The following is a 21,194-nucleotide window of genomic DNA, read 5'->3' as shown; positions in this document are numbered from 1 at the left end:
AGGCGAACGTACAAAATGAGGAGGGGTCATGGGAAGTGGACCTTTGGCAACTAAGCCTTACACTTGCTTCTTTCAGTGATGACTGGGTATGTGTGTGTGTGTGTGGGGTGTGTGTGTGTATGGGCTAGCTGTACATATCAAGACTTTATAAAACCGCCAGTGATTGGAAGCTATGCCCTACTCCTACTCCTGCTACTACTGCTGCTACTGCTACTGCTGCTGCTACTGCTGCTACTGCTACTACTACTACTTCTACTACTACTACTGCTACTGCTACTACTACTATTACTACTGCTGCTGCTGCTGCTACTACTATTACTACTACTGCTGCTGCTGCTACTACTATTACTACTGCTACTGCTGCTGCTACTACTATTACTACTGCTGCTGCTACTGGTGCTACTACTACTACTGTTGCTACTACTCCTACTATTGCTGCTGCTGCTGCTACTACAACTAAATAGCTAACATTTATACATCATTTTAAGGCTTGCAAAACTCCATACATATATAATCTCATTTGATTCTCCTAACAGCGCTGTGACATAGATATTATTATTTATAGGTGACAAAAGAGAGGTTGATAGAGATTATGGACCTTGCTCTGAGTCCCACAGCTGGAAACTAGCAGAGTCATGCTGCCTCAGTTGTGCTAGCATGAGCATGAGATTAGATGAGTAATAGAAGCAGCTTTTAAAACTCAGCAAGACAGCTCTCACAGATGGTGACTAGATTTGAGAAAGGGTTTGGATGCTGTCCAGAAGCCTCTCATTGTAGAGCTCCGGAGATTCCCTGATATACATTCTACTTCAACTTAAAGAATCCAGTTACAAAGCAGATAGGGTGATGGAGCTGCAGTGAGGAAGACCTGAGTTCAAATGTTGTCTCAGACACTTAATTATATGGGCACCCTGGGTAAGTCATTTAATTTCTTTTGATCTCATTTTTCTTGTCTATAAATTAAAAGCATCTACTCCGTAGCATTGTTGTGAGGATCAAATGAGATAACGTGCATAAAACACTTTGTAAATTTTAAAACTTTATATAAATTATAAGCTATTTTTTATTCTGCTTTCATCTAGAGATATTAGAAGATCACAGAAAAAGGTTAGTTTTCTATCTGAGTTACTAAAGGAGACCAGTTAAAAATAACCCAGAGCATTTCATTTGTTTGGTTTCATGGCATTTCTGTGGTCTGATCAGCTTTTTCTCTGCGGGACTTTGGCCATTAGAGGATAAGCTCAGAATCTGCTGGTCTTGCCTCTTTCTGTGACTTCAGAGCCTTCTCTCCTGCTTTTCTTGGTTCCATCCATATCATAGCCACCTGAGAGAGAAACAGAGAAAACAGGAAAAGTCATTCCTTTTTTTGTTACTTCCCTGCTCAAAAACTGATGGAGGCTCCCTATTGCTTCTAGGATAACTCTCAAACTCCTTAGGTAGGTGGTGAAAACCCTTCACCATTCAGCTCCCTCCTCAGGCTAATTTCACATTGTTTACTTTCTCGTACACTATGTTCCAGCCAAACTGGTCTACTTGTTTCTTGAATTCAGAATTACTTCTCCTTTCTCTCTAACTTTGTACAGGCTACCCTCCCCCATGCCTGGCAAGACTCCCTAACCCACTTCCTCTTAGAACCTCCATCATCTTTCAACGTTTAGTTCATATGCCAGCCCCTTGTGGGAAACCTTTCCTACACCTCCAGGTTGCTAGTGACCTTTCGTTCTTCAAATTATCACATCTATATTTACCTGTTTACATGTTGTATATTATATCCTTCCTCCCTCCCTTCACTCTACTCCTAGTGTAAGGTCCTTCATGGAAGGGAGTGATTTGTGTTTTGTCTTTGTGCCTGGCACATAGTAAGCACTTTAGAAATGCTTTTTGCTTGGATAGCACAGGATCCCTTGAAGAGAGGAGAATCACAAAGCTTTTACGATGCCATCTTTTCTCCATCTCCTGACTCCTTACATTTTTATTGGTTGTCCCTCATGCTTGGAATGTGCCTCCTACCCATCTCCCCCACTTGGTTTCCCTCATGTTTTAGCTAAAGTCCTGCCTTTTTCAAGAAGGCTTTTTTGGTCTTCCTTAATACTAATGCTTTCCCTCAGAGATTGCCTTTAACTACCTTGTCTATGTCTTATGCCTGTCTAGTAGTTTGCACGTTGTCCCTCCATTAGAATGTGAGCTCCTTGAGGCAAGAGCTGTTTTTGCCTTGCTGTCTATCCCCACCACATAGCACAGTTCATGACACAAATGACACTTAATGAATGCTTGTGGTCTGACTTTTCATGAGGGATTTTCAACCACCACGTGCAATTCCTAGAAGAAAAAAGAAGATTCCCAACTTTAGCGCCTTGATAGGATTCCAAGGGCATCCAGGGTGATATTCATGCAATGCAAAAAGATGAGAATAATACAACACAGCATAATAGCACTTGGGATTCTGGTCCAAAGGACCAGAGCTTTTAATTCAGAGAGTGGGGAGCTTCACAGTGCTTATTACTTCTATGGTACAGAAACGAATCCTGCCAGAGAAGATGTGGTTTTTGGAATGGCCAATGACCTTTGAATGACTATAAGAGATATTCTTCAAAGTGATCACCCAGAGATTCTTTTTAGATGGACCATGATTAATACTAACTGGGCCCAACCAGCTCAAAATATAATATATGGACCTAGCCAGAGCATAGGGATCAAGGATTCATTAATCAGAGTTAATGGCCTGGTTTTATTTACCACTACAGTATCTCTTTCATCCTTCTCTTCCTTTTCATTCCCTCTGCCACCAGCCTAGATCAAGACCTCATTATTTTTCTTCTGAACTCCTGTAGAAGCCTACTAAATGGTCTATCTGCCTCCAGTATGTTCCCCACTCCAATCCATCCCATCTTCTCAACTTCTCAGCTGATCTGTGATCTCATTGATGTGTGTATTCCTTCCAGTGATGCAGATCACAACCCATCCATACCTGCCCCTACTGGGTGGCTCTTGTCTATTTCCTCACATTTTATTAAATTAATCTGCTTAATGCTCATCTCTAATCATTTCACTCCTCAAAAAACCTTAATAACTCTTCATTGCCTACTGAACCAGATTCCAGTGCCTTAGTCTGACATACAGACCTCCCCCTGCCCACCCCTTCAGCCTTCTCTCATGCTGCTTCCTTTTTAAGGAATAGTAGTCAAATAGTAAATACAGATAAACTCTTCATCTTCTGCTCACACTTTGAGGAAAGCCCTTTACTGATGTTATTTTCCCTACCTGGAGAGAATGCTGTTCTTCAACTCCCTCTGTGTATCTATGCTTGTTGAAATCCTACCTTTCCTTCAAGTCCAGCTCGAATGCCACCTCTTAGATAGAGCCTTCTCTGATCTCCAGTCCCCATTGTCCCACTGTGATCTCTCCTCCTGTGGACACTCAGAGCACTTTGCTCTTCCTGGGCACTAATCACCATCTACGTTGTTTTGCAGGAAGTCTTATCTTCCCTACTAGAGTGCAAGTTCCTTGAGGACAGAGACTACCTTATTTACCTCTGTATCCTCCATAGTTTGGAGTTAGAAAGCCCAGTATGAACTGAATTTTGTAACAATAGGTACATAAAATAAAAAGTGATAAATTATGACAAATTACGCTATGATTGATTTTATAAATAGGATCGAGGAAAAGATAAGATTCATATGTAGCAAGGATGGAAAGATGGCATTTTGCCACCTGTTTTCTATATTCAGATTGAGAAAAACAGAATAAAAATAATTAAACAGGAATTGCAATCCAAGATAAGTAAGGAGATGTTTAAAGAACACTCAGATGCCCTCACCTAGTTCAAGTCATTTGGTCTGAAAGAATTCTATCTAACAATACTAAAAGAACTTGTAGATGTCCTTGAACTTCTATTGGTTATTTTTGGTGAATGAGAGAGGTGTTATGGGTTTGGAGGGGGGCAAATGTTGCCTCATGTTCCAAAAAAGTTAAGAAGCTTTGCATTTCGAGCAAGTTTGATGTGGATTTTTGGTGAAATTCCAGAACAGATTATTAAAGGGATACTTCATCAGCACTTAATGAAGAGGTGATCTCAAAAGAATTAACATGGATTCATTAAGAATAAATCATGTCTTAATAAGCTCATTAATTGTTTTGATAACATCACTAGATAGGTAGGTTGTAGAAATGCTCTGGAAATACTAAATCTCAGTTTTAGAAAGGCATCTAAGAAAGTCTCACGTGATTTCTTTGTGGACAATACGGAGAGACATGGACTGAATACAGTTAAGTGGGTTCAGGACTGATTGGTTGACTGGCTCCTGAGTGTCGAGTAAGGATGGAGTTCTCCAGTGGAATGTCACAGGGATATCTAGCTTTCTTTCCTCTGTCCTACTGGATGAAGGCATGGTTGGCATGCTAATCCATTTTGGAGAGGGTAGGAAGCCTAGATGGATGCTAAAGAAATGAATGACAGAACTGGGATCTGGAAGAGCTCAACAGGTTGAAATAGTGGGCTTAAGCTAGCAAGATGAAATTTAACTTTATAGCCCTATAGTCCAGCAGAAGTATAAGGTAGGGAAGGCATGGCCAAAAGGCATATGAGAAACAAACAAAAGAGCCAACTTTAGGCGCTTTAGGGGAATGTGAGCTCAGTATGTCAGCAGTGACTTGTTGAAAAGAGCCAGCATTGATAGCATCCACAGTGAACAACAGAGATGATAGCTTGGTTATATTCTGCCCTCATCAGAACCCAGCTGGAATGATGGGATTCAGTTCAGGGTACCACATCTTAAAAAGTTCATTGACAAGGGAGAGTGCAGAATGGACGCCAATAAGCAAGGTAAGAGAACTCAAAACTATGTCACATGAGATTGGTTGAAAGAATTGCAGCTGAGTGGTACAGTGGCTGGAGCACTGGACCCGGAGTCAAGAAGACCTGAGTTCAAACACGTGTTAGCTGTGTGACCCCGGGCAAGTCGTTTACTCTTTATTTGCCTCAGTTTGCTCATCTGTAAAATGGAGATAATAATAGCACTTACTTCAAAGGGCTGCTGTGAGGATAAGTTGAGATAATATTTGTAAAGTGCTTGGCAAACCAGAATGTGCTACATAAAAACTACCTATTATTATCTTTATGGGTGCTAGGTGGCGCAGTGGATAGAGTTCTGGGCCTGAAGTCAGAAAGACTCATCTTCTTGAGTTCAAATCTGGCCTCGGACACTTACTAGCTGTGTGATCCTAGGCAAGTTGTTTAACTCTGTTTGCCTCAGTTTCCTCATCTGTAAAATGAGCTGGAGAAGGAAATGGCAAATCATTTCCATATCTTTGCCAAGAAAACCCCCCAAAATGGGGTCATGAAGAGTCAGACACAATTGAAAGACTGAAGAACAACAACATTATTATGTTTAACCAGAAGGTATGTTATGTGGAAGAGAGATAACATTTGTTAGTGGAGGTAATCAAGAGGATATTAAATCATTCAACATGCTGGGGATGTTCAGGATCGGATTTCTCAATACTTTGAGTAGGATTTAGACGGGCTTCTGAGCTTCCTTTCAGTCCCAAGATCCCATGATTCTATACTATCCTCCTTTTCCTCAGTTCAGTGTCTATCTTGGCTCTTGCACCATGGAATATGTTCTACTGCTGAAGCCCTTTCTTTAGAAGAATCTTTGGCTCACTCTCTTGCCCTTCTTCACCTAAAATCAGGCCCACGGAAAAATAGCCATCAGAAGAATTCCATTCAGCCCATAGAAAAGCAGACCCTGGCTAACTAACTGCGCCAACTGTCCTCATTGTGTTTTCTCAGAGACAGCCTAGCTGCAGGCTGGGAATGAGGCTCCACAGTGCAAATTCTGGCTGAATATGAAATGCCACAGAAAGTATGTAGCCCAGGGCCAAGAGGAGGAGCTCAATAAACAGAATAATGGATTCTAGTCTAATTAAAAGGCTGCCCTTGACTTGTGACTTGAATTGATTTCCAGAAATACCACGTATAATTTGTACCATGCAGACTTATATGGAACTTAACACCTTTCCTAGAATCCTTCATGTGGGCACTGATTGAGGGCCTTTCTTTAATAAGCTGACCTTTAGCTATGGACTAATGGCCATTTTCCAGAAGTAGGCATTTCACTGCCCTTAGAGGCTATTGGGGGCAAACAATGTGGTTATTTTCTGTTCTGTGAAATGATATTACAAAATAGAAGGCTCCTGGTATAGTGAAAAGAGTTCTGGGCCTGGTCACATAGACATGGGTACAAATTCCAGGTTTGACATTTATTAGCTGTATGACTTTGGGTAAAGAAGGCACTTAACCTCAGTGTATCTCAGGAAACTCCCTGAGGTCCAATCTTAAAGTTGGAAAGGACCTTAAGAGACCATTTAGTACAATCTCCTCATTTTACAGATGAGGAAATTGAGTTACAAAGAAGTTATGAGACTTGTTTGAGGTCATACAGATGGTGTCAGAGGAGGAACTTATTTATTAAGTCCCAAATGCTATTTTTTGGAGGAAGGTAATTGAGTGAGTGAGTGTGTGTGTGTGTGTGTGTGTGTGTGTGTGTGTGTGTGTGTGTGTCTATACCAAGGTCTTACTCTAAGGCTAACCTCGAACCTTTATGCCCCAATGTCTCTTTTCACTCACTATTTGCCACAATATTGGAATTTCTGAGCCGTATCAAGAGTGAGATTGTGTGAAGCATATGTGTCTTCCAAGAAGCTGAACCAGTCAATTTCTGACCAACGCCAGTAACATTGGGTATAGGGACAGCTGAATAGAAGATTTGCAATTGGAACTATCTCTCCACTCCCTCCCCCATATCCAAATCCAGGGATATATGGTCACTGAATTCATAGGCTATGTCATATTTCCACAGCTTTTCTTAGGTCTAATTTTGGACTCTTACATATTTTGGGAAGACTGTACGTGGCCCTGGATTCAAGGCTTGGGTAGGTAGGGGCCATGTATATGCCTTCCCTTCTCCCTAACTCCCCTCACAGCTCATAGAAGATGCCATTTGCTCACATCTTTATAAGGCGCTGTTTCAGAATGAATATTTTTAAACTACCATACTGTCAGACCTTAGAAATCAAGTTATGAAACACACTAGGCTGAAAGAATGAGCCTCTTCACCAGATCCAAGGATGTATATTCTAGTTCCATCAGGATAGTCTAATTCAGAGTTACTTGGGGGAAAAAAAAAGCTCTAAATCTGAAGTTCCAGCCCTTTTCTTTACTAACTATGAGACTCTAGTCAAGTCATTTAGCCTATGTGAGCCTCAGTTTCCTCATTTACAAAATAAGGATAGGAATACTTTCATTACCTACTGCCAAAATGCTTTGTAAACTTTTAAAGTGTTATATAAAATGAGCTATAATTATTGTTATTTTCATTAGAAACAGTAGTGCTGTTGAGCAGTTTTGTAGTTTTTATTATGAGGCAGATGCATTTTATATGTAAGGTATATTTTTAAGATTTAAAAATACCCAGGGACATTTCCTTACAACATAAAAGTATGAGTACAATTGTTTGGGACCATTTGCAAGGGCTGTCACTTTCTGTTTTGTGGAAATAAAATCTTTTTAGGTAAATCACCATTAAAATTGCTCTCATAATTGATCTCTAATACAAAGACAAGGGACAGCTAGGTGGCTCAGTGGATAGAATGCTGGGCCTGGAGTCAGGAAGACTCATCTTCATGAGTTGAAATCTGGCCTTGGACACTTCCTAGCTGTATGACCTTGGGCAAGTCACTTAACCCTGTTTGCCTCAGTTTCCTTGTAGGTAAAATGAGCTGGAAAGGAAATGGTAAATATTCCACTATCATTGCCAAGAAAACCCCAAATGGGGTCTCAAAAAGTCAGACACCACTGAAATGACTGTACAACAACAATAAAAAAATAGGGACAACTGGAAAATGTCAATGGATAATAAGCCATCTTAATGACAGGACCTAAAAGGTAGTGTGGAGTGGTGAATAAGGACCATAGTCTTGGAGTCAGGAAAAAGCAGAGATCAGATCTAGCCTCTGACATTTACTGACTATGTGACCACAAGCAACTAATTCAACCTCTCTGAGGCTCGTTTTCCTCATCTGTAAGATGAAGTTGAGTACCTACCTGATAGGGATGTCATGAGGAACAAATGAGATAATATATCTAAAGAAACTTTGAAAACCTTAAAGGGCTATCTAAATGTAATTTTGTTCCTATGACTCCTAATGATCAGAAGAGGAGGAGAATCTATATGTTTTTCTCTTTAGTCTTTATTTTTGGGAACGAGAGTTTCTATTTTTTGCTAAAGACTTACAAAAGATGTGTGTCTTTTGTACAATTTCCATTCCTTTATGATCTATACATTGCTAAATTTTAAAACCAAAGAATAATATATAGATGTGTCCTGGTAAATGTTTTAACAACCATTTCTCTGAAAACAAAACAAAAAACCAAAACCCAAAAATGAACACAAGACACTATTAAGTTTGATCTACATTATTTACAATTCTCCATCACTTTATTCTGTGTAGACAGTCAAAAAGATAATAAATCAAGCTCCAATTTGTAGCATTTGCTTATATCTAAGATGTAAATGCTCATACCCAAATTTAACAATGAACTCTTTGACTATATATGTGTGTGTTTATATGTCTGTATATGTCTATATTTATATATACACGTGTGTATATGTGTATGTGTATATATGTACCAAACAGCCTAGGATTGAATAATAATTAGCATTTAAGGTTTGCAAAGTGCTTTCCATTATCTCGTTTGTTGCTCACGACAACTTTGCAGGTGCTACTATTATCCCTATTTTACAGATGAGGAAACTGAGATTCAGACAGGCCAGGTGATTTGCCCAGTCGTATCAAAGGTGGAATTTGAACTCAGGTCTTCCTGACTCCAGGCCTGGCACTCTATCCACTGAGCCACCTAGCTGTTCCTCTACTGGGAGGTCATCAAGTAAAGGCCAGATGACCGATGTTGGAAATGTTGAGAGAATTTTTTTTCATGTATTGGTTGGATTAGATGGCTGCTGAAATCCTTTCCAACTCTGAGATTATATATTTAAGATGAAATTCAAATTCATTAACTTTTGAGTGGCAGTCCAATAGCACAGAATTGGGTTGACTGAAGATGATAATACCAGGGGCAAAGGTCATTTCAAAAAGATGCAGTCACACCCAAACTCTTGGGTCTTTAGCAGGAAATGGTGCCTGACTGCCCTCCATCTGGGGGACAATGATTGTTCTATGGTCTTTTTTCTTTTAGATTTTTTAAGACCATGGTACCACAGGGGGCTGGGGATAAGGGAGAGAGAAGCCTGTATAAGCAGATCAGTGCTAGGCCAGAGGTAAGAACTCATTGAATTAGGGTAGCATTTCCCAAAATAATTAAGCCAACGACACTTTGGGGCTTGAAATACATTGACAGAGCCACTAGAAACTTATTTCTGTTGGAGATCTGGGGATATGAAATATCCTTAAAGAGAGGATTTTTGTTGTTGTGTTTTTTCAGTTGTGTCTGACTCTCCATGATCCCATTTGGGATTTTCTTACCAAAGATACTGGAGAGGTTTGCCATTTCCTTCTCCAGCTCATTTTACAGATGAGGAAACTGAGGTAAACAGGGTTAAGTGACTTGCCCAAGGATCACGCAGCTAGGAAGTGTCTGAAGTCAGTTTTGAACTTAGGTCCTTCTGACTCCAGGGCTGGTGATTTTAGAGCAAAATAGAGGAAATATAAACCCATTTTCATATCTCTTGAATAGAACATAAGCTCCTTGGAAGACAGGATAGGTTCATTTTTATCTTTATATTCTCAACACCCAGAATAATATCTTGCAAATGGTGCAGCTCAAAAACTATTTGTTGGTGTAGCTAGGTTACGCAGTGGATAGAGCACCGGCCCTGAAGTCAGGAGGACCTGAGTTCAAATCTGCCCTCAGACACATGACACTTATTAGTGACTCTGGGCAAGTCACTAAACCCCAATTGCCTCACCAAAAAACAAAACAAAGCAAAAACTATTTGTTGACTTGCATTAATCAGATGCTTCTACCTGTTTTATGCCACAGCAAATGCACTTTTACAATTTTAGCCCAAATTTGGCATTAGACACAAGATGCAGCTCTAAAGACTATCACTGGCTGTCTCTTATTTCACTATAATTGTATCCTTCCAAGGATTAAAACTCTGGCTTGAAGCAGACCCACTCATTTTCATTGTCCCCATTTAAAATCTTGCCATTTTCTCCAGTAACCTCTGCTGAGGCTGGTATTTCTGAAGCATATTCACTAAGAAATACACATCCATCACAGTAGAATTCTGAATCTAACTTACACTGTTTCTAAAGGAAAATATTCCAACATGGAAGGAATGATTTTGCCTTCCCAAACCCATGAATATAGACAATGAAACATCAAAAGTGCCCTAGTCCAAGGTGAAGTCAGTGATTTGGCAAATAATTACTTTCATCCAGGAGAGGCAGGGCAGTTTGGTGAGAATAACATTGGATTTGGAGGCAGAAGACTTGGGTTCATGTCCTGCTGTTTATTAGCTGGGTGACCTTGGAGAAGTCGCTTACCATCTTTTCCCTCCACTGGTAAAGAATGGGGAGAATGATACCTGTCCTGCTTGCCTTTTAATATTGTCTGCTTAGGGGAAGATCCCCTGGCTGAGGGATTAGATTTAACCCAAATAGAGGAGCTCACCTACAGAAGTCATGATAAGACTCACCAATTGGTGGGTTGGACTCTGTTCTGGACAATAGTGTGAGCCATGATTATTCTAACAAGCTTCATTTAGGCTAGGACCCCCCAGGGTGCCATTTAGCTTTTCATATACTCCCTGTGCCTCTTGAGATAATCCAGGAATATTTATTAAAAGACAGATAGTCAGGGATGAAAAGATTATAGATTTAGAGATGGAAGGAACCTTAAAAGCCATCTAGTCCAACTATATGGTATCATTTTACAGATGAAGAGACTGAGGCCCAGAAATATTAAATTACTTGCTGAAGAACATATAGGTTGTGATCTGACATCAGATCAGTACTCTGTCAACTAAGCCATGCTACTTTCCTGTTAAAAAGGGAAATTTTATGATATGGAAAGTCATGCCAAAAAATTTGGCTCCCAGAGCACATTCTGACCTCTGCTTAGGCACTAGTGGTTCATTCACTAGCTCCCCAAACTTCTCTCCCCCATCTGATGATCCTAGCTATGAGCTTCAGCCAGATTAGGCTTAGATTTAGAGCTGAAAGGGAGTTCAGAGGTTATCTCATTAATTCCCTTCATTTTAAAAATTAGGAAATTGAGGCTAATAAAGGTTAAGTGGCAGAGGTCAGTCTCAAACCTAGGCCTTTTAACTCCAGAGCAGCAGTCTGACCAATAGACCACACTGCCTTCTAATTAAACAAAATAAAACAAAACCCAATTTCTACCTTGGTGAGCTATTTCCTCCATCAGCCTTAGTAGACTATGCTGATAATAACAATAGCTTACACTCAATATTGGAGCCTTAAGGTTTATAAAACATTTTATATACATCGGGAGAATCTCAAATCAGATTTTCCAAACAAAGGACTTACCTAGATTGCTTTCCTGAAGGAATGGAGAACCTTTTTAGATGAAACCCCCCTCTCTCCTCCCCTGATGTTTTCTTCTAAAAATGTTCAGGTGAACACTTTTTATCCCGCCCCAGCAAAGGTGTGTTATGGCTGAGTGATCCTTCAAATATGCTGGCTTCTCTCTCCCTCCTCCCCCTTTTCTCTTTCAGTAACTCTGCTCCCAAACAAGTCCTGACAAAGGTGTGGCATGGTTTACGGCTTTACTCCACCCTTCCAATTATCTGACACTTGCTGGATACAACTGGCAAAAAAATCTGCCTCCAGGAATCAAACTTTATGGAGCTCCTTTTCACTGCTTAGGTTGATTAATGTTTTATGGGTTCACAGAAGAAAAGGAACAAAGGTTCAGTGTGAAGGAATTGACTGGGAGTTGTCCTCCTTCCTCTTCTGTAGTCTACCTTAAATACCACCACAGTTTGGGATCCTACGTCCTATGTCTAGCTTTGCCCCGAGTTTCAGCTTGTGGTACCAGGGGTGGGCTCAGGTTGGCAGGGGACAGGAGCAAAAGGCCTTAGATATATTGAAATTTGAGATGTTGTATCTAAGTCTTCCCCTTCTTTCTGTGTCTATTCCACTCCCCCACTTTTAATGTTGCCTTTGGCCCAGGTCCTCTCCTGCTACCCCAGATCCTTCAGTGAGGAAGGAACGTGTCTTGCCAAATTCATTAACAATTAGGGGTAGAGACTTAATATATTAATCAAATCTGCCAGGAAGACTTAAGGTGTTGGTTTTTTGTTTGTTTGTTTTTAATAGAATGCAGAGGGTAATGCTGAGGCCAAAGGAATATTAGCTCTACTGGTGGGATTTCAAACATTTTGGCACCTAGATAGGAGGGAGATTTTGGGATGACAAAGGTTTTCTTGGTGCTCTGAAGATCATGGTGCTAGCTGCTCTAGCAACATCAAAGTACATTTGTGTGTCATTGACAGACCCTTCAATACTGGGGGTTTCTATTGAGGGTGTTGCTGACTTGCCATGGGGATGGATTTGGCTAATTCCAAGTAGTTCCAACAAAAGTGTAGATCAGAGGTTTTTAGCCTGGTATCTACAGACACCTTTGGGTTTGTGAATTTGGATAGGAAAAAATTTATATCTTTATTTTCATGGACCTCTAAAATTTAGCATTTTCTTCAATTATTTAAAAACATGATTCTGAGAAGGGGTCCATAGGCTTCACCAGACTGCCAATGGGGTCCGGGGTCCATGAACAAAAAAGGTCAAGAATGTGTAGTTTAGATAGGAATAGGTCTTATTAGAGGATCCTTCTCCCCGCCCTGCCAACCCCCAATAGATCAGAATTATTTGAGGAGGGTGAAAGCTAAACCCTGAAGTAGCCATGACTGACCTCCTAAGCCATTAGACATTGGCAGTTTAGATTTACAATAGTGAGATGTCTTAGAGGAATTCTGGGATCCTGGAAGGGATAGACAATGTGCTTTCAACAGCATGGCACTTATGTGACCGTCTGCTCTGTGTTATAATGAGCACCCAGTGGCAACTGACCCATCTTGGCACAGGGAGAAGCAGCCAGGCACTATGTGTTTTCTTTCTACCCTACATCTTCTCATTCCCTCTCCCAGAGCCTTAGTTGTCTTTTCTCTAAAATGAAAATAATAATACTTACACATGACTGTTGTGAAAATCAAATGATAAAATGTGCAATGATGCTTTCCAAACTTTACAATTCTATGTAAAAAGTAAGCTATTATTATCATTATTAATTTCCATTATTAGCCCCATCCTTAGACAATTGACCCACAGCTTTCAGAAAACACTCACTACAGTCCCTATACACAGAACTTGGGCTCATGGAATCACAGAATCAGAGTTGGAAGAGACCTCTGAGACCAGAGAATTCAAATAGCATCTCAGCAAGAATCCTCTTTGCAATCTCCCCCATGAGTGGGCACCCAGCCTTTGTTGGAAGCCATATGCTTCAAAGGAGCTCCCTGCCTTCTGACAAGCTCTTGGACAGTGCTAACCTTAGGAAGGTTTCCTGCATTAAACCTAAATCTGCCTCTTTCCACCCATGCATGGCCCAGTGCTCTGGGACCTGTAGAACAAGACAAATCCCCCTTCCACAGGACAGCTTTTCAAATACTTCAAGACAGTGTGTCGCTTCCCATCTCATCCCCCCAAATGTTTGCTTCTTTAGACTAAAGAGAATCAGATCATCGTAGAGTTTTAGAGTGGGAAGGAACTTCAGCATGCATCTTTTCCAAGCAGAAACTGAAAGTAATAGCCATTAAACTTAGCAAACAAATGGTCACCTATCCTCCTCTCAAAGACCTTCAATAAAGGAAGGGAGCCCGCTGCTTCCTGAGGCATTGTCCGTTTATGGACAGCTCCAATGACTAAAATGGTTTTCCTGGAATTGAGCCTAAATCCATCTCTTTGCAGCTTTCAATAATTGCCCCTGGTTCTGCTGTCTGGGGCCAAGTAACAGTCTAGTTCCTTTTTCATGGGATAGCTGTTCAGATACTCTTAGCTATCACGTTCCTTCAGAATATTTTTATTTCTAGGTTAAACAGCCTCTGTTCCTGGAAATCATCCTCTTAGGGAAATTTTCTGAGTCCCCAGGGAGGCATTATGTGTCTTGCTGCTCTTTCCTTTGGTAGGAGATGTCAGTGTGGGAGCAATTGGCCACTGAGTTCCCACCTTACCACCTCATTAGGGCCAAATAATATAATGTAGGTAAAACACTTGGCAGACTGCAGAGTACTATAGAAATGTAAATGTTTAATAAAGACTTTATCTTGTGATGAAATACTACTACTGTGCTGTAAGAAATGATGAGCAGGTTGATTCTATTTTATTTATTTTTGTTTTGTTTTTTGAACATGTTGATTTTAGAAAAACATGGACAGACTTGCATGAAATAATGAAGAGTGAATTGAGCAAAACCAAGAGAACATTGGATACAGAAGTAGCAGTATTGTTCAAAGAATAACTGTGAACGACTAAGCTATTCTGAGTATTATAAACATTCAAATCGTCTACAAAGGACCTATGAAGGAAGATGTTATCCACCTCCAGAGAAAGAACTGATAAAGAGTAGTATGCATAGTATGATTTTATGCCCCCCCATATATCTATATATCTGTGGCAAGTGGTGACCTTCCTTAGTGCAGAATGGGAAGGGAAGGAAATAGTTTAAAACTTAAAAAATAACCGCTTTATCATTCAACATTCAACCTGATGCTTTGATAGATTTGTAATTTCATCGGGGGCATGCTCCCTCCATTGACAGAGACTGTAACCTTTCTAAACCATCTCATACTATGAGATTCTTGTCTGTGTTTTCCCATAAATTCCCTTTAGAGGACATATCCAATGTATTGAAGGCTTTCCTGGGATTCTTTTGGTATCATGGGGTGCCAGTGTACCACTCGGACAGTCCATTTTTATGTCAGTCTGTAAAGTATGTCGTAAACTTTAAAGCCCTCTAATAAAAGTAAATGATTATGTCTTTCATATGGTTTCTTAAGTACAAGTCATTGTTTTGTAACAATCTTCAACCTGCCTACATTTACCATGTGACTTTCCATTGTCACCTGAGATGTAATTTTAATTCTTCTGAGATTATGGTGAGCTATGATTTATAGCCATCACCTTTCCTGGGAGAATATTAGTGCAAAACAGATGGCATTTAATAATAGCAAATCTAGTGCTTATTATGTGCCAGGCACTGGGCTAAATACTTTACATTTATTATCTCTTTTGATTCTCACAACAACCCTGGGAGGTAGGTGCTGTTATTTCCATTTTACAGATGAGGAGGCAAATAGGGGCTAAGTGTCTTGTCTAGGGTCACACAGCTAGAAAGTGTCTGAGGCTATATTAGAACTCGGGTCTTTCTGACTCCAGGCCCAGGGCTCTGTTCATCATGCCACCTAGGTGAAAGCATGGCACAGTTTCCCAAATGCAATCCAGACAAGCCCTTTTCCTATCTAATTCCAGCTCCACAGAGTATTATTGACCTTCTGAGCCTATCCAAGCTATATCTATTGATGAGCTAAGCATCTTTGTCACCCAGGAGTCATGGACCAACTTGTGCTGGAGATAAGGATCAATTAGAAGAGCCTGAGGGAAAGCTTCCTTTTGGAGGAAGAAGATTTTGGAATTATAGATTCAGAGCTGAACGGGACCTCTGAGGCTGTCTTAGTACAACTTCCTCAGGGAGTAAACTTCAGAGGTAGGATTTTCTTTTTTTTAATTTTTTTTAGGCAGTTGGGGTTAAGTGACTTGCCCAGGGTCACACAGCTAGTAAGTGTCAAGTGTTTGGCCTGAGGCCGGATTTGAACTCAGGTCCTCCTGACTTCAGGGCCATTGCTCTATCCACTGCACCACCTAGCTGCCCCCAGAGTGAGGATTTGAACTTAGATCCTCTGACTCCAGAGCCAGCATTCTTTCACTATACCATGATTCCTCCTAGAGAGAAAAGACTATATCATGACTGGAGGAAGTACGACTCCATGCCATATGAAGCCAGAAGGGTTTATGAGCTAATTGTATTCAAGAGGCTAGGCAGGAGGCAGGAAAGGAGATCTCAGTAGTCATTCAACATTGGATACATTCACATCCCCAGTCAAAGAGGACTCACCACAGGGGAACAGTAGCCATCAGTGAGGTCACAATTTACTTTATACAATTTCTTTATTCGAGTTAGCATTCTCTGGTCAGAACATCCTAGCCAGCCTCCCACCTCCTGGCCACGCTGTTTCAGAGTTTCCTCAGTCCCAGAGGCCATCCCCCTCCTTACAACTCCTCTCCAGAACTTGAGGCTGTTTAGTTCTGGACCCAGATTACTGTGTCTATGGTGATGACCCCAGATCTACACACTAATGTGCTAAGTCAACAGGCTGCCTATCTAGCTGGTCCTCATAGTCCAAACCACAGGCTTTTCATTACACTTGGTTTTTCTGGTATTATCAAGTCTATGTCTTTAGAGGGATCATCGATCTCCTTCAGGAGCACTTGGGAGTATCCTGGGTCTTGGTGCCATCACCGCAATGTCATGTAAAAGAAAGAACATTTGGAGACCCTCAGAGGAACTCTTCCATTTGGAGTCTGAGCAGGAAGTGTTCCCTGACAACAGTTACCATCTCCTCCACTGACACTCATAACCTGAGGGCTGTGAAATAGAATTATCTCTGTGGCTGCACTAATCAAGGAGTTAAGTATGAGAGGACGTATGAGTGACTGACTTCTTGTTAAAGGAAAGCCCTGAAGGCTGTGTTTTGTTCTATCAAATGAAATGCTTTTCTTTAATCAACTTGCAATAAACATAGCAGGAACTTGTATTTTCTATACCTGTCAATCACATGACTCTAAAGATGTGATCTGTGGTAGAAAAGTCGTTCGCTAAAACTTGAATATTCTGTTCTCCTGTTGTCATCAATGATACTCTCAATACATGCATGTTCAGACATTTTCAGCCATGTAAGGCCCTTTGTGACCCCACTTGGGGTTTTCTTGGCAAGGATACTGGAGTGGTTTGTCATTTCCTTCTCCAGCTCATTTACAGAAACCGAGGCAAACAGGGTTAAGTGATTTGCTCACAGTCATATGGCTGGATTTGAAGTCAGGAAGATGAGTTTCCCTGACTTCAGGCCTGGCTCTCTATCTACTCTATCTACTCGATCCATTGTGACCTGCCCACATCTGTGCAGTCCTTGTCATAGAGATTTTATGAGAAAGTAGGTGCATGGGCTTGTAGTGATTGACTTCCTTTCAAATACTCCTTTTGGATAATGATATTTTCCATTATGTTTTCTCACTTTTTTGTTATTTTCTACTCCCTAAGCTATGTTAGAAACACATCCATCAATGTTTTCAAAATTTTATCACTTCCAAATGATCTTCCTCTGTCTGTACTCAATCAGCACTAAATCCAGAGCCTGGTATATAGTGAGCTGCTAATAAATGCCTTTTTCCATTCGTCCATTCATAATTCTCTCTTTAATTCATTCATCTGGTTCAGCCTCTCTTCCTAAGATGGACAATGGGTACTGAGATGCTAGAGTTCAAATGGGGCAGTTCCACAGTCAATAATGATAAAAATAAGTCATTTTAAAAATGCTGATGAATGTTTCATTTTTTTGGTCTTTTATTGTTCTTCCAATTTCATCCCTAAACTATGGCCCATTCCTGAAGCTCATCCTGACCACATTTGAAACTTGTCAGCTCAATAATAATCCTAAGACTCATTTTATTCACATCCAAAAATTTCCTTAGGAGCATGAAAATCTTACTTGCCTTTTTCAAAGTCACAGACCCCTACAAGAAACTGGGCTACCAAGCACTGCATCAAACCTAGGATATCATTGGAATTAGGAAATCTCATCCGCAAATTGACACCTCGCCTTGCAATTTATAGTTGTAAAGAGTAACCATGGGCACTGGAAAGTTAAGTGCCCGGGAACTTGACCACAGTAGAACTTGACCAGAGTCCCATAGCCAATTTGTGTGAGAGCTGGGACTTGAACCCAGGCCTTTCTGACTCTGAGGCCAGCTCTCTAGCCACTATTCCTACATATGCCTCTTGGGCATCGAAATCATGAAGATTTATTAAAAGGCTTATAAAGAACACAGAAGGGACTAATAGCTTAACCTTGTTGACAAGAGAACAGTTTTAACCCACCTTCTAGTTCACTCACTATTTCTCTCTCCTACTGATCACAGAGTTTGCAAAACTGATGGCACCGACTGATCAAGTCTCTGCTGCATGCATGAGTATCACAAAGCACAAAGGGATGGTTCCGTTTCAGCTCCACTCCCCTCTCCTCTGCAGTCTGTACTTCCATACTTTTTATTCCCTGCCTTCATCCTGGCTCCTAGTACCACCACTGCCTTTGCTGTTGTTTTCTTTGAGCACAGTCCTTCACCACTTAGCTTGACTAAGGAACTCCTTTCCAGGCTATTGATGAGTAGCCTTTTAGTCATCTCTACCTGGATATTCTATTGGCATCTCAAATTAACATGTCCAAATGGAACTTATCATCTTCTCCCCTAGACCTGCCCTTCTTTTAAAGTGTGCTATTTTTGTTGAAGGTACCATCATCTTCCTAGGTTTTAGGTCCATACTTTTAGAGTCATCGTTAATTTTTCCTTCCCCTTTCCCCTCCATAGCAAATCAGTTGCCCAGGTCTGTAGACTCTACTTATCCCTCATCTCTCACTTCTGTCCCCTTCTCTCCATTCACAGGGACACAATACTAGTTCAAACCTTCACCACCTCTCTTCTTGAAATGTAATAGTGACTTCATTGGTCTCCCTGATTCCACTCTCTCCCCGTCTCTAATCCATCTTCTACACAGCTCTCAAAATCATCTTCCTAAGATCCAGATCTGACCCCGCCAATTCTCTGCCCCAAAATCTTCAGTGGTCCCCCATTGCCTTTTGGATAAATATGCACTCCTTCTCTTGGCATTTTAGACTCTTCAGAATCCGGCTTCAACCTTGCCTTTTCAGGCTATTTTCTATCACTCCTTCATTCCAGCCAAATTGACTCAGTAGCTTTTCCCTCTGCTTGACATTCTTTCCTTTGCCTCTGTGCGCTAACAAGCCAGACGCCACACCTGAAATGCTTTCCTTCTTCAGTTCTTCTTTTCAGAATCATTCCCTTCTCAGATCAGGTATCTTATCCTCTGTGAAGCCTCTTCTGATTCCCCTGGGTGTTAGTGAACTTTCTCTCCTTTCCTTCTCTGTGTACAAGTGGCACCCCCTCAGTCGAATGTCTTCTTGAGGGAAGGGACTGCTTTGTTTTTGCCCTTGCATATCCAGGTGTAACACAGTAGAAGGAATGACACTGTGGTGTAATGGAAAGAACACTGACTTTGTAGTCATAGATGTTGGGTTAGAATTCCATCTCAGTTACTATTTGTGTGACCTTGGACAAGTCATTTAAGTTCTCTGTGCCTCAGTTTCCTCATCTATAAAATGAAAGAATTCTTTTGGATGTTTTCTGAGCTTCCTTCCAGCTCATGCGTTTCACCTCCAATGATTTTTTTCACTTATATGGCCAGGTAGCCAGATGTTAAACTGTGAATAGGCCCACATGACCTTCTCTCTCTGGATCACTATGGACACAGAGTTTTATTTTGTTTATTTTTTTAATCTTGGTAACCATCAATAACCATTCAAATATACCAAAAAGGAAAAAGTCTACTGTTCATGGAATATTGTTCTTATTGTTTAAGAGTATATATTAATAAGATAGTAACAAAATGTCCAATGGCTTCTAAACTCCTTTCTGAATTCTTTATTCTGTGAGGTATTTCAGATTTTGTTGTTAAATAATTTTTTCAACCTAATTATATTCACTATGTATTTTTTATTTTTGCTTTCTTGTCTTGTCACCACCCCATATGTCTTCCTTCTTTCTTTGTATTCTTTATATTTGTCATTTCTTACTGTTTAATGCTATTTTGTTACACTTATACGCCACAGTTTATTTATTCTCATATCATTGGACACATAGGTTGTGGTTAGGTTTTTGCAATTAGGAATATTTTTTTGTCCAGAGAAGTCTTTTAAAAACACACACAGGTAACATCCTTAGAATAACACATCAAAGAGTATGAATGGTTTCGGTCACATGATTTTTTGCTGAGCTCTATATGCATGCTTCCTTAGATTCATACTCAGTTCAGTTTAGGTAAATGCAGTATGTGTGCAACTACTATGTTTAATTAGTGCAGAGAAGGTTGGACTAAACAATCTCTAGCATCCTTTCCCGTTCTCTCAGGCTCCATGCTCCTATTGTGTCAAGTGAAGTCCAGCTATGTTTGCTTTGCTGCATAAATAGGGAAAACTACTGTACAGTACTACAAACCTAAGGACAATATAGTTGAATAAAGCAAGGTTCCTTATGACCAAGGAAATAAGAAAAAGTATCATAGGTAAAATAAAACTTCAACAGTTACAAATTATAGTAAACACATAAGAAAGGCACAGTATATTATTATACATCAGAGGAGAGAGAGTTCTCTCTCCCTGTGACATGAGGTTAATTATGCCTTTAATATCTACCTTGTAGGGTTAATGTAAAGAAAATGCTTTATAAACCTTAAAACATTATAGGTGTGATTTGTCATTATTAATAAATTTTAAGGTCCACCTGTTACAATGGAGTGGCTAGAATATTAAATTTGTATTCATAAGAAGTTTGGAAATAAAGGTCTCAGAAAATGAAAATGAAAAACACCTAGCAACCCTTGTCTTGGCTAAAATGAAGAAGCAGACAGATGGAATTGGGAAATAGCAATGACTAAGATACCGGAAAGGTGGTTCTTACTTTTTGAATAAGGAGCTGTGCTGATGAGTCACTTTCATCAGTTTTTGACTGATGGCCCGGATTTCTTTAGAAGGCAACCCGGGGTAAAATATCCATCCAATGGTGTGTCCGTATTAACTTGGGGATGACTTTAGGGAAGGGATGTCTGTGGGAATCTGTGAGCCACCTTCAGATCCTTTGCCTCCAAGGTATTTGCTCACGTGGAACTCAGTTCGGTAGCACGCAACTAAAAGCTTTCCTTTTTATAGGGCAAAGGGAACACAGGTGGACTTCACTTGAGAAGA

At 40.4% G+C, this 21,194-nt stretch overlaps 1 protein-coding gene and 1 long non-coding RNA gene across 2 annotated transcripts in view; one reads left to right on the top strand and one right to left on the bottom strand.

The window, feature by feature from the left end:
- The window catches only part of COL17A1 (collagen type XVII alpha 1 chain), a 65,880-nt gene extending 54,172 nt beyond the window's left edge, over positions 1-11,708 (bottom strand). The window contains 2 exon segments of the mRNA XM_020987963.2: positions 1,262-1,324; positions 11,575-11,708. Coding sequence (XP_020843622.1) covers positions 1,262-1,313 — 52 coding nt within the window. The 5' untranslated portion in view covers positions 1,314-1,324; positions 11,575-11,708.
- On the top strand, positions 196-15,087 carry LOC144456288 (uncharacterized). Its single transcript, XR_013485273.1, has 2 exons — positions 196-915; positions 14,467-15,087. It is a non-coding gene; the product is annotated as an uncharacterized LOC144456288 (long non-coding RNA).
- The last annotated feature ends 6,107 nt before the right edge of the window (positions 15,088-21,194 follow it).

Source organism: Phascolarctos cinereus, unplaced genomic scaffold (genome assembly GCF_003287225.1).
Source record: "Phascolarctos cinereus isolate Bilbo 61053 unplaced genomic scaffold, phaCin_HiC Scaffold_3;HRSCAF=262, whole genome shotgun sequence".
Classification (NCBI taxonomy): Eukaryota; Metazoa; Chordata; class Mammalia; order Diprotodontia; family Phascolarctidae; genus Phascolarctos; species Phascolarctos cinereus.
The sequence above is the reverse complement of the archived record's forward strand: the minus strand, read 5'-3'. Positions and strand labels throughout refer to the sequence as shown.